We start from the raw sequence: 16,245 nt of genomic DNA, 5'->3' as shown, positions 1-16,245 counted from the left end.
CATAAATGTTTAGGATTGTTATGTCTTCTTAATGAATGACTTCTTTATCATTATGAAATAACCCACTTTATCCCTAGTAATAGTCTTTACTCAAAAATCGATTTTTTCTGTAATTAATATAAAAACTACAGCCTTCTTTTGATTAGTGTTAGCGTAGTACCTCTTTTTCTGTCTGTAGGAAAATGATTTTCCATGGATATCTTACATTTTTGCACTTCTTGTTTCAGCTTTTATTCTGGACTTTTTAAAAGGATATTCCTGTAGCAAACAATCTTGAAAGATAAAGATACAGTCTCCCACCTGGGCATAGGGCAGAATTTGTTTCCTGACCAGAATAATGAAGAGAATTTCTCCTCTTAGGGCAATAATTGGATAGGTTTGCTAGCAGCTCCTTTAAAATATTTGGTTACCTAAGCTTGTGGTTCCTCAACTGTGAGAAAACGCCCTGTGTAAACTCCATCCACCTGGGCCCACCTCTGCATTACCCCTTTGGACTTGGTACAAGGGTAACTGATCCAAACATGAAGTTCATGATGCCTGCTGGGCCTTGAATAATAAAATCCTTTGTCTCTGATCCAGGAGTCTCTTATCTACTTTCAGCATCTATGAAGTTTTGGCAGGCTATGTTGCTGGCTTTCAAACAGTGTAAAATCCCTGACCTTTACAGTTTTTCCCACTATCCTTGTACTTAAATTTTTTTTTGTCTTATATGTACAGTAGGTTTATTTTAAGCAACATATAATTGAGTCTTGCCTTTTTATCCATTCTTACAATCTCTGTCTTTTAATCAGGAACTTTAAACCATTTACATTTAAAGTGATTATTGATATGGTTGGACGTCATGCCACCATCTTGCTATCTATTTTCTATTTGTCCCCTCTGTTCTTTATTCCAATTGTTCTCTTTTTTGCCATCTTTTAGACTGAGTATCTTTAAAATTCCATTTTATCTCCTTTTGGTTTTTGATTCATTGTTTGATTCATTGGTTTTTCACAAAATATCTGTTGTCATCCTTGTCTCTGTTACTCTGTAGGTAATGTGCTTTTTTCCTTCTGGTTTATTTTAAGATTTTCTCTTTTTCACTGCTTTTAAGCAATTTGATTATGATGTGTCTTGTTTCCTTCTTTTTCCTCATGCTGGTGTTCATTGAGCTTCTTGGATCTGTGAGGTTATACTTTTCATCAAACTTAGAAAAATATTTAGGAATTCACATACTATTATGTCACTTGAAATTGTTCCACAGCTCACAGAAATCCTGCTAATTTTTTTTCCAAAGTCTTTCCTATATCTTTCTTTCTGTATAGTTTCTCTTGCTATGACATCAGGTTTATGAATCTTTTCTTCCATAATAGCAAGTTTACTGTTTCTCTCATCCACTGCATTTTTTTTCATCTCAGGCATTGTAATTTTAATTTCTGGAAAGTTGATTTGAGGGCTTTCATGTCTTCTATGTCTGTACTTAACATGTTCAGTTCTTTCCTTTAGATTCTTGAATATTTGGAATACAGTTGTAATTGCTTTTATTGTCCTTTTCTTCTAAAGGTATCATCTGTCACGTTTGGGACCATTTGGGCTGATTTTTTTTTTTATCTCACTGTATATTGTATTTTCTTGTTTCTTTGCATACTTTATAACTTTTGATTGGATCCTAGACATTGTGATTTGTACCTTATTGGGTGCTGGATGTTTTGGTATGCTTACAAATATTCTAGAGCTTTGTTCTCGGTCTCAGTCAATGCATTGGAAAGATTTGATCCTTTCAGGTCTTTCTTTGAAACTTTATTTGGCAGGTCCACAGGAGTGTTTATTGCAAAACTAGTTTTGACTGCCTCCTGAGGCAAAACTCTTCTGAGTACTTTTGAGTACCCATGAATTATAAAGATTTTTCACTCCAGCTGGTGAGAACATGAAATATTCCCATCTCTTTGGGAACTCTTGAGTATTGTACCCTATGGTACTTTCTGGTGGTTCTTTCCTTAGCTGTGGGTAGTTTCCATACATGCATACAGTGATCATTAATCAGCTGTGGACTTGAAGGAGTTGCTCTGAAGATTTACAGAGTTCTCTCTCTGTTCTTCATTTACTTCTCCAGTATTCTTCCTCTGAACTTTAGCTTCCTTGGCCTTCCTGGACATCTCTCTTCCACTCAGGGAAACTGCTAGAATCTGCCTGGCTTCCCTACTCTTTGTATTATGACTTGAAAACTCCTCTCTTCAGTAAGTAAGCTTAGGAAATCATAGAACTCATCTTGTCTGTTTTCCTTTTACACAGGGATCACTGTCATTCATTGCCTGAAAGCCAATATCTTGAAATTCATTGTTTCATATATTTTGTCTGATTTTTCAGTTGTTCTAGCCAGGAGGATAAACCCAGTCCTTGTTATTCCATCTTGGCTGAAAGCAGAAATCTTCACATTATCCTTTGAAGAATGATATAAGTAATACATGTCCATGTACAAGGTCTATGATCCAATTCAAATTAATTTTCAGGTATAGCATTAGCTAAGCAGTCATGGACAATTTTTCTTTTCCCATAATGATATGAGCTGTTCTGTTTCCATTTGTTGGATTTTTCTTTCCCCATTGAAATGCATTGGCACTGTTGAAATCAATTGAATGTATATGAGTGGGTGTATTTTTGAACTCCGCATTTTGTTCCATTAATCTATCTTTGTACACTACTATACTGCCTTGATTATTATAGCTTTATAATAACTCTTGAAACCATGTAGGGTAAGTTATTTAAATACTTGCTCATTTTTCAAGATTGTTTTGGGATTCTAGATATTTGCATTTCCATATAAATTGCAAAATTTTGTCAATTTCCAACAGCTAATCTGTTTGGGTTTAATTGGAATTGCATTTGATCTATAAATTTAATTTTGATAAACATAGATTAATTCAAGGACAGTTGAGATTTTATCAACATTGAGTCTTCCAATCCATGGAACATGATGTATATCTCCATTTATTTGGGTCTTCTTTAATTTCTCTCAGTAATGTTTTGTAGTTTTATTTGCAGATGTCTTGCATAATTTACGTTAAAATTGTTCCTAAATATTTTATTTTTTTTGGTCACAGTATAAATGATTTTTTAAAAAGCTTATATTCTGTCTTGAAGGAATTAAATTGTTTGTTACTAGTATGTAGGAATAGAATTGATTTTTGTATAATGGCCTTCAACTCATGACCTTGATACATTTAATTATTAGTTTTAGTAGTTTGTTTGGAGGTTACTTTGGATTTTCTTTAAGCACAATCATGTTGTCTGTAAATACAGTTTTATTTCTTTTATTGTAATCATTATGTCTTTTATTTCTCTTTCTTGCCTTATTGCACTGGCTAAGACCTCCTGTACAATATTGAATATAAATGGTGAGAGCAAATATCCTTGCCTTGCTCCCAACTTTAAGGAAAAATTATTCATTTTTCACCATTAAATATGATGTTTGCTATAGAATTTTCATAGATGTCCATCATCAGATGAAAAAGTTTCCTTCTTTTCCTAGGTATTGCTTATCTGTTTTCAAAGAATAATGAACTCATTCATGTCACAGATTTGAGTCACTGCAAAGTTTACATTCCAAGCTTAAATTTATTCATTTTTTAGACTTCTTCGCTTTTACTTCACCAGCACCAAAACTTGTCTTTAGTTCCCAGCTATGTTGAATATTTATTAAGGCCACAAAGAGACACGGATGCTGGATTTTTGGTGAGGCTCATGCTGAGTGGTTTGCTCAGGTATGCTAACTTGACAACTTGATCATCCAGATTTTACCAGCAAAATTAGAAATCACCGGACATAATCAATTTTCAGGGTTCTGGAAAATAATAGAAACCTGTGATGTCAAATCTAGAAAGTTTGAAGATCTGTTTTTAAATTAAATGTCTCTTTTCTGATTGTTAGTTCCGTCTTTCCTACCCCTTCCATTCACAACAGTTTTGGGAGATTTTGAGTTTAGAAATTCAATTCTTCTTAAACATTTAAATTTATTGCCAGCTTTTTTTTTTTTTATGTTGGTGTAGCGCTTAATAAGTTTGATCACTGTATGTATATTTTCTCTCTTTATTATTGACGTAATAACATACTGGAAAGTTCACAAATTAGAACTGTAAACTGTCATGATTCCTTGAACACATCCAGAAAGTCAGAACAGTAAACAAAACATTTTTGTTACTTCAGGTTTCTTTGTGTCCCTTTCCAGTCAATCCCAACTGTAACTACTAACAGTACGCTGGAGGTAGCTTGCACCAGCTCTAGTGAGCTGATTGTTAAATTTTCAAAAATTTGGCAAGGCAGTTCTTAAACACAGCCATTATTGACAATTAAGTTATATCAAGTTAATATTTTTGAATATTAAAACATCTTACTTTGGTCAACCAAACTTTCTTTTTTTGCAGAGTGTTTTAAAGTAATGATCTTCAATTTTTTAAGGACAAAATTCTTGAAGGCAAGCTAAATAACCCTACCTTGGAAAATTGCATATGAAAGCAGTGCATGGAAACTGATGGCAAGAGACTGCTTATGTGACACAATTCATCCTCCTAGTCCACTTCAGTTTTACTTTTTATTTATTTTATTTTTTTTTGGTTTATTGTGGTAACTGGTTTATAACATTGTATAAATTTCAGGTGTACATCATTATACTTCTATTTCTGTGTGGATTACATCATGTTCTCATGTTCACCACCCAAATACTAATTACAATCCATTCCACTTTAGTTTTAAAAGCGTGAATCTGCTGCACAGTTCCGTGGGAGCGTAGTCTGGTCACAGACTCCACAACATCTCGCACTGAAAAGACCTTTAGACAATGGCAGATGAGGGCCTGGGGCTCAGATTTTGTTGGTGAAGCCCAAGTTCCCAAAGGACCGAAGAGACCCCTGTTTTATTTCTTTTGGCCAAAAGCCTGAAAGAATCTGCCCGGGTGAAGCGTCCTGGAAGAAATTAAACAAGCAAGAGCGCAAGAAACAAACAGGGGGCAGTTTGGACATTACTGTTCCTGAGGACGCCACAGCTGCCGAGATTGCCCGCTTCTCCCACTCCGGGAGGCCCCGGCTCGCCCGTCTCCCCCGTGCGCACCTCGCGCCCGCGGCGGCGCCGGCGTCGGCGTGGGCGCCCGTGACGTGTCGGCCGCGGCGTTGCGTCAACGGCCAGACCCGGCGGCTGGCGCCCTGCCGTCGCAGCTGCCGCCCGGGGGGCGCAAATTCCGGCTTCTCCTTGCAGCACAAATGTCAGTTTGTAAGACGGGAGGACTGGAGTCCGGAGCGTTTGCAGGCTTCCGTCTTGAAGGAAGTCTGGGGGGCTCACAATTTCCACCGTTTTCACCATAGAGCAGCCTCGCCAGGGCGAAAGCAGCCAGTAACCTACTGCCAACAGCCTCAGCAGGTATACTAAGTCCTAGGAGGGGAGGAGTGGTGAGGTGTTCCCTCATCTGGTGAGCTGTCATTAGAGTCTCCGGCGAAAGCGTCCTGGCCTTTCTCTTAATTTTCCCGCTGCGTGACTGCCTCAGTGGCCGTTGTGCTGCTTTCGAAGCAGTCCCCCGCTCCCGCCCTCCCCCATTTTGTACACTGTGTCCTTAAAGGGTTTGAAATGAATATCAAGTTAATCCTTGAAAGAAGACCAGAAAACATTTGTCTTCATGGTAGAAAGTGACTGACAAATTTGGGCAAATTTATATAATATCCACCTCCTAGGATTGTTAGGAGGATTAAATGAAGTAAATATGTAAAATCCTTAAATATTTTCTTGTAAATATAGCTGTTCACTGCGTGTAACTTTTATTTTTGTCTTCATGTGAACTTCATGGGTCCCTTTGTTACGTCGTTGTCCGGCGTTTGGTGAGCGTCCCATCCCCTTCTTACCGGTCTCCTGAAGTAGCCCACGTCTCTGCCCTCCTGTCTGTTACCATGGGTGCACCTTCCCTGTGCCTATCTGAAGTGTATTGGCCCATTTGTGCATTAAAACCCGTTTCGTCTTGCTTTCTCAAGGGTGTCATCCCAGCAGTTTTCCTCTCTACCAATCATACGTTTTGCTTTCTATTGGATCACTTCCATCAGCATGTGTATTAGTTTTCTAAGGCTGCCTAAAAAAGTACCACAAACTTGGTGGTTTAAAACAACAGAAATTTATTCTCTCACAGTTCTGGAGTCTAGGAGTCTGAAATGAAGGTTTGGCAGGGCTATGCTCCCCCGAAGGGTCTCGAGAAGACTTCCTTTGCTTCTTCCTAGCTTCTGGTGGATGCTGACAATCCTTAACGTTCTTTGGCATGTGGCTGCATCACTCACTGCGGTCTCTTATTACATGGGCTTCTTCCCTGTATGTCTACCTGCCTGTGTCTTCACATTGCTTTCTTAAAATGACACCACTCATTGGATTTAGGGCCCACTCCAATCCCGTATGACGTCATCTTAACTTGGTTACATCTGCAAAGATGGTATTTTCAAATACTGTCATATTCATAGGTACCAGGGGTTAGGACTTGAACATGCCTTTTTGGGGGGCAGAGTTCAACCCACAATAATGGGATTAGTCTAAGTGTAGAGAGCTTCACACAACAGAGAACCAATGCTACTCTATCTTAATTTTACCAGTATACCCGACAACTCCCATGGTCAGGCATATACTTTAAAATTCTTTGGGAGGAGGCATTGTCCTGAGACCTAGTCAATCAGCTTTGGAGAAAGAGAGAAATACAAGAATGAAATCGTAAGGCCTGCCCAGTCTATACTTCCTTATCCCAGCATGACTTTGGTGCTGCCTTGATATTATCTTGCTGATACCCTGTGCCTAGGCTAATACTCCTATGGAAATAATGATATATATATAAAGGCCATATATTAGCTCAAAAATGGGGGAAAGGTAAGAATAAAATTTTAAAGTTTTCTAATTATATTCTCTCACTGCTGCCACTGTCTTCTTCCCTCCCTTCAGCCCCCATCCTAAATGCCCATACCTAAATCAGCCTTCAGTTACCTCTAGGTGTTTCTCACAGGTTTTTTTGTGTGTTTTTAAAAAAATTTACTGTTATTGTTTGTTGTTAGGAATGTTTCCCTCTTCATTTTGTAATTTCTCCAGAGTTGATTTTGGGATTCACCGTCTTCAAGGCAATTGATAATCCTGCCATCATTTTTAATCTGAAATCTTAATATTTTATTCACAGAGAGGAATACAGTTTTTTCATCTATAATTTGGAAGCTAAGTAAATAACAAAATGAAGCCAGTAAAGCGTGTGTTGGCAGCTAATAATAAATTGGCAAGTGTTCCAGAATTAACTTATAAAAAAGGACTACGTAATTCACCATTGTCACCTAAACCCAAGGAAAAACATAGTGCAAAATTAGTACGTGATAAACTTGAACCAATGGTCTTAAGATCTCCACCAACAGGAGAATCCATTGTAAGATATGCTTTGCCCATACCGTCAAGTAAGACAAAGGACTTAATAGGAGAAGAAGAATCAATCAGGAAAATTACCAAACATCTGAAGATGGTAAGACACTTTTTGTTCTATGTGTTGGGGATCCCGATGACCATCCCCATGTTTAGTGATTTGCTGGAGAACTCACTCGACTCAGCATCAAGTCATATCGATGGCTAAGATTTATTACAGTGAAAGGTACAAAGCAAAGTAAGCAAAAGGAAAAGACACATGGGGTGAAGTCTGGAGGAGACCAGGTCCAAGCTTCCAAGATTCCTCTACCTTTGGAGTGACACAGGACATGTGTGTGACTCCAACAACAAATTTCTCCAACAACAAATTGTGACAACTCATGTGAAATGTGTACCAGAGAAGCTCATTAGAGACTCAGTTCCCAGGGTTTTTTGGGGGGTTGGTTACCTAGGGACTCTCTACCAGCATGTACCAAAATTGCAGACTCCCTGAAGGAAAGCAGGTGTTCAGCATAAATCACATTGTTTGCACAAACAGTTTAGGGACATTGAGCCCCTGTTATCAGTTATTGAATGATGGGAACCCTCCTGAAATCCAAATTCTGAGGTGCCAGTCCACAGCCAACCTTGCAAGCAGATCGTTCTAAGGGTAGGCCTTTCTAAGTCGCATGTCTGCTATGTTAACTCTGCTCTGCACTTTAAAAACTTTAGCTCTTAGTGTTGGGAAAAAACCAAAACAAAACACTCCCTTTCTCTGAGTTTCTTTTTGCACAGTGATCCAGAATTGAATTGTAAATGTACCAAATACCGAGTGAGAATAATGAGAAATAGCGCAAATATAAAAAGAATATAGTTTGTCACCTTCCAAAATACAAAGTTTGCGGGGTTAGCTCAGAGAATTTCCTTTAAAAATTTGTTGCTTTCTGGTCTCCATCACTCTATTTTCCCCACTCTCTTCAGAGAAGAAAGTTGAGTTAGTCAGATTTTGAGTACTACTCTGGTGGTAAGTAGACTTGATGCTTCAACGATTCATAAACAGACCGTCTCCCTTTTAGATACTTGTCAACACAGAAATGGAAGAGTCTTTGGGCCTTTCTCCATTGCTAGGAAGTAGGATCAAAGACTGTTGCTCATCACTTCTTCATGATGATATGAGATGGGGCATGAGATAGAAAATTTAAGTTTATGGCATTGGCAGAAATAATTCTTACTGCTAAAAAGATCCTGACATGAAAGACTAAATGTCTTTTTACATTTAATATAATAATTTTGAACTATGAAAGTACTTAATTTGCTTTGATTTTCTCATAGGTTGTTTCTTCTTTGGAAGAAACCTATGGATTTAGCAATCAAAATGGAGAAAAACCAGTTGTGAAGCCTGAACATGAAGAATTAACTTTATCTGTAAGTGTATGTAACCTTAATGTAGCGACATTAACATTGAAAAGGTTAAGGCTTTCTTTTGGAGTCCATATATGTTCTCAGAATGAATTCCCCATCTATGAAAATGAACCTGTTAGGAAACTTGAAAGTAGTGTACTGGTTTTTCCATCCTCTGCTAACATTTATCTTGTCATGTTTAATGAAGACATGTCTATACCTTGAGCCTACTTTTAATGCTAATGCCTCTCCGGTTTAATTTTTTAAGCATGTGGTTGGCTGTTGGTTTGAGATGTATATTCTTTATCACGTTAAGAAAGTATTCTTCTATTTCTAGTTTGCTAAATAAAAAACCAAAACAATAAAGAGGTTATTGAGTTTGAACAAATGTCCTTATATATATTAAAGTAATATAATTATTAACTTGGTTATGTGGTTTTTCTCTTTCAATATATTGATGAGATGAATTATTTTACATATTTCATAATATTCAACTGTAATTTAATACACTTTACTTATAGAGTATTATTCTTCTGTTTTATAATTAGTTTTGTTAGTTAGGGATCGAGTTTGGCTCCATGTAATAGAACACCAATGTTGAGTCATTCAATTGATGAACATTGTATGTGTCTCCATTTATTGAGGTCTTGTTTGATTTCTTTCATCAACATTTTGTAATTTTAATCATACAGATCCTATGCATGATTTGTTATATTTTTACATTGATATTTCATGATTTTTGGAATGATTTTTAATGGCATTATGTTTTTAATTTCAGTTTCCACATGTTTGTTACTAGTATAGAGAAATATGATTGATTTTTTTGTATGTTGATCTTATATCTTGCAACCTTGCTCAATGTACTTTTTTTGTCACTTTCCCAGTTTTTTTTTCGTTGTTGATTTCCAGTTTCATAGCATTATGGTCTGAAAAGATGCTTGTTATGATTTCACTCTTCTTAAATTTATTGAGGCTTGCTTTGTTTCCCAACATATGGTCTATCCTTGAGAATGTTCCATGCACGTTTGAGAAGAATGTGTAGTCAGCTGTTTTTGGTTGGAGTGCTCTGTATATGTCTACTAGGTCCATCTCGTCCAGTTTTTCATTTAAGTCCACTATTTCTTTATTGACATTTTATCTGGATGATCTATCCATTGATGTAAGTGGGGTATTAAGATCCCCTACTATTATTGTGTTGTTGTTAATGTCTCCTTTTAGGTTTGTTAATAGTTGCTTTATGTAGGTTGGTGCTCCTATGTTGGGTGCATATATATTTATAAGTGATATGTCTTCGTGGTGGAGTGTCCCTTTTATCATTATATCCCTTTTTTGTCTCCTTAACCTGTTTTATCTTGCAGTCTACTTTGTCTGATATGAGTATGGCAACACCTGCTTTCTTTTGTTTGCCATTAGCTTGGAGTATTGTCTTCCATCCTTTCACTCTGAGCCTGTGCTTGTCTTTAGAGCTGAGATGTGTTTCCTGGAGGCAGCATATTGTTGGGTCTTACTTTTTAATCCATCCTGCCACTCTGTATCTTTTGAGTGGAGAGTTCAATCCATTTACATTTAGGGTAATTATTGATATATGAGGGCTTAATGTTGCTGTTTTGTCACTTATTTTCTGGTTCTTTTGCGTTTCCTTTGTTTCTTGTCCCATTTGTTTAGGACTGCCAATTCAGTTTGGTTGTTCTGTCATATGACTCATCTAGTTTTCTCTTTGTTTATCATATGTGATTTTGTTTTGATTATTTGTTTAGTGGTTACCTTGAGGTTTGTATAAAAAATCTTGTGTATGAGATAGTGCATTATCTGATGGCCTCTTATTTCCTTATACTAAGTCAATTCAATCACTTTCCTCTTCCCCTTCTAGGTCATTCTTGTTATACCTTATTCTAGCTTGTGTTGTGGGTGTGTGTTTACAGTGATGAGGTTATATTTATTTTTGGTGAATTCCTTCCTTTGATCTTTGATTTTGGTATTTAGGTGGTTGCTAACCTATTCGGTAAAGATCTACTATTTTTCTGGTTTTGTCTACCTATTTTTCTCCTTGCTCCAAGCTTTGTATTGCCTTTCTTTTTTTCAGGCCTGAGGGCCTTCTTGAGTATTTCTTGTAGTGGGGGTCTCGTGGCCATGAACTCCCTTAGCTTTTGTTTATGTGGGAAAGTTACTGTTTCTCCATCATATTTGAAGGAAATTTTTGCTGGATAGAGTATTCTTGGCTGAAAGTTTTTGTCTGTCAGTATTTTGAATATATCATTCCAGTCTCTCCTAGCCTGTAAAGTTTCTGTTGAGAAGTCCGCTGAGAGCCTGATGGGAGTTCCTTTGTACATTATTTTTTGTTTTTGTCTAGCTGCCCTTAATATTGTTTCTTTGTCATTGACTTTGGCCAGCCTTACCATTACATGTCGTGGAGTGGGCCTTTGCCTGTTGACGTATTTAGGTGACCTATTGGCTTCACTTACTGGTATTTCCTGCTCCTTCCCCAGATTTGGGAAGTTCTCAGCTATTATTTCCTTGAATAGGCTCTCTGTTCCTCTTTCCCTCTCTTCTCCCTCAGGAATACCTATAATTCTTATGTTACATTTCCTGATAGAGTCAGATATTTCTTGGAGACTTTCTTCATTTCTTTTTAGTCTTAGTTCTCTCTCCTCTTCCATCTGAAGCATATCTGTATTCCTATCCTCTATAATGCTAATTCTTTCCTCCATATTGTCAGCTCTGTTCTTTAAAGATTCCAGATTCTCCTTTATCTCCTCCATTGTGTTCTTCATCTCCATCAGTACTGATTGGGATTTCAGTCTCTTTTGTGAAGAAACTCCTAATCTCATTGAATTGTTTGTCTGTGTTGTCTCGTATTTCGTTGAGTTTTTTTATGATAGCTATTTTGAAATCTCTGTTGTTTAGGTTATGGATTTCTGTGTCTTCAGGGTTAGTTTCTGGGTGCTTGTGATTTTCCTTCTGGTCTGGTGATTTCATGTACCTTTGCGTTGTGGTCCCTGTATTGGCTTTATTTTTCCTCATCCTGGAAATATCTGGTTGCAATTTCCACCCACCACCACTGTGTGGGGGTTAAGGGCTGTGTAATCTGAGCCCCCTGCACTCTGCCCTGGTTGTTCACTGCGATCCACCGGCTGCTTGACCTGGTCTGGTCGACTGAGCTGCAGTGTCCAGTTTGTGGGGAGGGGGAGGGCTCTCTCTTTTGCCCGCTGGGTTGCTGGCGTGGGAGGCTTCTTGATCACCCCTTGTTATCCACTTTCCTGGGGTGCTCAGATGTTGATGGTGCCCCTGTAGCAGTTCTGAGTTCTCTTTGTGGGAGTTTCCTACTGGCTGAGAGAGCCCGAAGAGCTACGGTTTCCCTGCAGAGGGCCGCCCCTCCCCCCTCTCTGGGAGCCACGCGGACTGGGATCCCTGATCTGATGGGGAGGGAGAGGAGTTCTCCTTACCTCTCCCCACTTCCTCCAGGGGCCCAGCACGTTCCACTCTCAGATGTATGGCAGTGTGGATCTTTCTGATCTTGCTTTTCACTGTCTAGGAGTCCGTTGTTGGTCTGTGACTGTTCCTTTTGTTATCTCTTATCAGGGGGAGAGTTTACGGGAAAGCTCATTGCGCCATGACGCTGACATCACTCTGTCAATGTACTTTTTTATTCTAGGAGTTTTTCTGCAGATTCCTTGGAATTTCCTACATAGACAATTATGTCATCTTCAAATAGGGACAATTTTACTTCTTTCTTTCCAATCTGAATGCTTTTTGTTTCCTTCTCTTGACTTATTGTGCTGGCTCTGGCTTCTATATTATATTTAATAATAGTGATGAGAGCAGACTTCCTGGACTCGTTCTGATTCTACTTTTAGACAAGGGTAGAAGTTCAGTTCCCTGCTTTGTTCCACCAACACCATTCTGGTGGGGGAATTGGAGTGCCACCTACTACCACCAGTAGGTGGTGGAGATTGACTTTCCACTCAGCCTTGTTGACACCACACCGATGAGGGTAATGGAGGGCCCAATTTCACTGCGGTATTATTTTTCAGTTCTGTTAACACCTATGGGTGGTGGTGCAGTTTTTTTCTTGGTGTTTGGCTCAAGTAGCATAAGTAGGGTCAAAAAGGTTTTGTATTACACTAGAGAGTCCTTTTCATAGTCCTGTGGCTTTTCTTAGGGCTTTTTTTGCCTCTGTGCTTATTGACACTTCAGGTTGCTGTCTTTTGCAGTGTCCCAGACATTTTATTTATATGTAGGTAAAAAGAAAACCCAAGGAACTCTTGTATTCCTCAAGTCCCAAGACCTCTGCCTTCTTATTCCACCTTTCAGAATTTTCTTTTGTTGGTTTGTTGTGTTGTCTACAGCATTTTAGTTGTAGGAGGGAGGATTAGAGGAATGGGCTTAGTCCATCATGGCCAGAACTGGAAGTCCAAAACTGTTTTTTATCTTTGACACACTTTTATGTTCTGATGTCTATTTTGTCTGATATCAGCTTTCTTATGATTAGTCATTGTATGTTATATCCTCTCTCAAACTTTATTTTCAGACTTTCTATAACTGTGTATTTACTGTGTGTCTCTTTGAAATAGCGTATAGTTGAGTCTTGCTTTTTTATCCAGTCTGACAATCTCTGTCTTTTAATTAGTGCATTTGGTTCATTTACATTTAATTGATGCAATTAAATGTCATATCATGTAATTAATTTATTATAATGAAATGTTAATGAAATAATGTGAATTAAGTCTACTATCCTGTTATTTACTTTCTTTTTGTCCTATATGTTTTTTGCTCTTTTATTCTTTCTTTTCTGTTTTACTTTGGATTAATTATGTATTTTTTAGTGTTTTATTTTATTTCATTTTTGCTTTTTACCTATGTCTTTTTTTGTGCTTTCTCTAGGGATTCAATATGCATCTTAAACTTATCACAATCTATCTTGAATTAATATTATACCACTTCATTTCTAATGTGAGAACCTTATAGCAGTATAACATTTACCTGACTTATTTTTTTTGTGCTATTGTTGTGATATTATTGTTTTGTCTTTTTTTCTGACTGCTTTAAAGATTTTCTCTTTATCGTTGGGTTTCAGCAATTTGATTAGATATGCCTTGGTGAGATATTTTCTGTATTTATTCTGCTTGGAGTCCATCAAGCTGAGTCTGTGAGTTGATGTTTTTCATCAAATTTGGAAAATTTTCATTGACTATTTCTTCAAATATTTTACTGCCTCCCCTCCTCCTTTGTATGAGACTCCAATTACACATATGTTAGACTGCTAGATACAGTGTAAGCAATCACTCACAATCCATTCATTTATTTCAATGTTTCTCTTTCTGTGCTTCAGTTTGGACAACATACATTACCCTATCTTCAAGTTCACCAGTCCTTTCTGTGGTATCTGATCTGCTGTTAAGCTCTAGCCAATGAAACTTTTAGCTTCAAATATTGTAATTTTTACATTTAGGATTATCTTTTGGTTCCTTTGTAGGGGTTTTTGTATCTCTCCTGCTTTTATCCATCTGTTCACCTACTCTATCTTTTCCTGTAAATTCTTTTATCTTATTGATAATAGAGTTTTAAAAATTTGTTCTCTGCTAATTCCAATATCTGGATCATCAGTGTGATTGCTTCTTCTAACTATTTTTTCTTTTGATTATGGGTTGTATTTTTCTGGTTCTTCATATGTTTTGTAATTTTTTATTGGATCTCAAGCATTGTATTTAGAAGAACATCGGAAACTGTGGTACAGTGTTTTGTTTTCTAGAGAATGTTTGCCCTTTCTTTTCTGGAATTTAGAGTGAAGGGCTGATCATTCTTATTCCTCTAAGAATTGAGTTGGTCAGGAAGTGATCCCTATGTTTAATTAGGTTGAGTTCTTGTCTGATTTGTCTAATCCACAGTCTCTCCTATTGCTGCTTCCCCTGAGGGGCTTGTTTCTTTAATCTTGCCAGTATTTTAGTTGGAAGGAGTTTGGACTTCAATTTTAATAGTTTTGGTTCACATTTTCGAAAAGTTCAATCCTGGCAGAGCTTTGAAATACAATTACCACAAGATTGTGCAGGATGAGATTTCTCTAGCTCCTTCTTTTTTTATAGTTGTGTAATCACCACCACAATCAAACTATAAAACATTTTCATTATCCTAAAAAGCTCCCTTATAACCTTTTGCAGTCAGTTCTCTCCTCCTACCCTGGCTCTAGACAGCCACTGATTTATCACTATAGTTTTGCCTTTTCTAGAATTTCATATAAATAAAATCATACAGTGTGTAGCCTTATTTATCTAGCTTTTCCCTCCTCATCATAATGTTTTTGAGATTCATCCATGTTGTTCTATGTATCAGTAATTTCTTCCTTTTATTGTGAAGAGTATTCCATTGTATGGCTGTACCATAATTTGTTTATCTATTTGCCGTTAAAAAACATTTAGGTTGATGGATCCAGTAGCTATTTTGGCTATTATGAGTGAAGCTCCTATGAACATTTGTGTACAAGTCATTGTGAGGACATGTGTGTTCGTTAATCTTGGATAATTACTTAAGAATAGGATTGGTGGGTTATAGTGTAAGTATATGTTTAACTTTCTGAGGAATCGTCAAACTGTTTCCCATCATGGCAGTACCATTGTGTGTTCCTATCAGCTCTGTGTGCGAGTTCCAGTGGCCCCACATCCTTACCAAAATTGGTATTGTTGGTATTTAAAATTTTTACCATTCCTATTGGGTACGTAGGTTTCCTCTTCTGCTACGTTCTTGGTAAAATTCAGATGGGGAGGGGTTTGGTGGGAGAAAAATGGTGGGATTGAGTGATTTGCTTTGGGAGCTCTTCCTCATTCCAGTCCATCTGTCAGCTTAAATGGCTGTCAAAGGCTCAGCTGGTTTTTCTTCATCCTCTGAATTTTGTTTGTCAATAGCAGGCCCGCTTTTTGACTGTACACACTAGGCCAAATGCTCTTTTCCCTCCACCATGCCCCCTTTAGGTACGGATGTGGCCTTGGTTCTTTACTCATCTACAAAGTGTTCTTCTGTGGAATTCAGTTCATCAAGTTTTCCTTGTGTCCTCTCCTTTTCAGTGTCCTCAAGGAAAAGCATGATAATTATTTTATTTTATATATTTTTTCTTTTTGGGAAGTTAACACTGGAGTTAAGGCCTCTCATGTCTTTTTACATCCTAATCAGAAGTGGCATTTCTGCCTCCCTTTTAAGAATCTTTTTAGAAGTGCTGCCCAACAATTTCTTTTTGTCTCATTAGCCTGATTGGGACACGTGGCTACCCTTATTGGTAAAGGAGGCTTGGAAATTTATTATTATTATTATTAGCTATGCATATTGTCATCCCTAAAAAAACTGAGGTACTTTTAGTAAGGAAGAAAAGAATAATCTTATAATATAAGATAGGCAACTAATAGTCTCTATTGTTATGATATTCTACTTGTTTCGTAACACTACTGTTGTCATAATTTTTAATGATTTCGATATCCATGTAGAAAA

At 37.4% G+C, this 16,245-nt stretch overlaps 1 protein-coding gene across 1 annotated transcript in view; it reads left to right on the top strand.

Annotated features, from left to right (window-relative positions):
* Positions 1–7,179: 7,179 nt before the first annotated feature.
* CCDC7 (coiled-coil domain containing 7) overlaps positions 7,180–16,245 on the top strand; it is a 403,758-nt gene continuing 394,692 nt past the window's right edge. Inside the window, 2 exon segments of the mRNA XM_087420895.1 lie at positions 7,180–7,492; positions 8,704–8,796. Of these exon segments, the coding sequence (XP_087277021.1) occupies positions 7,214–7,492; positions 8,704–8,796 (372 nt within the window). The 5' untranslated portion in view covers positions 7,180–7,213.

This window comes from Ceratotherium simum, chromosome 32 (genome assembly GCF_057802395.1).
Source record: "Ceratotherium simum simum isolate JZ-2026a chromosome 32, ASM5780239v1, whole genome shotgun sequence".
Classification (NCBI taxonomy): Eukaryota; Metazoa; Chordata; class Mammalia; order Perissodactyla; family Rhinocerotidae; genus Ceratotherium; species Ceratotherium simum.
Note: the sequence above shows the minus strand (reverse complement) of the source record. Positions and strands in the feature narration are given on the sequence as shown.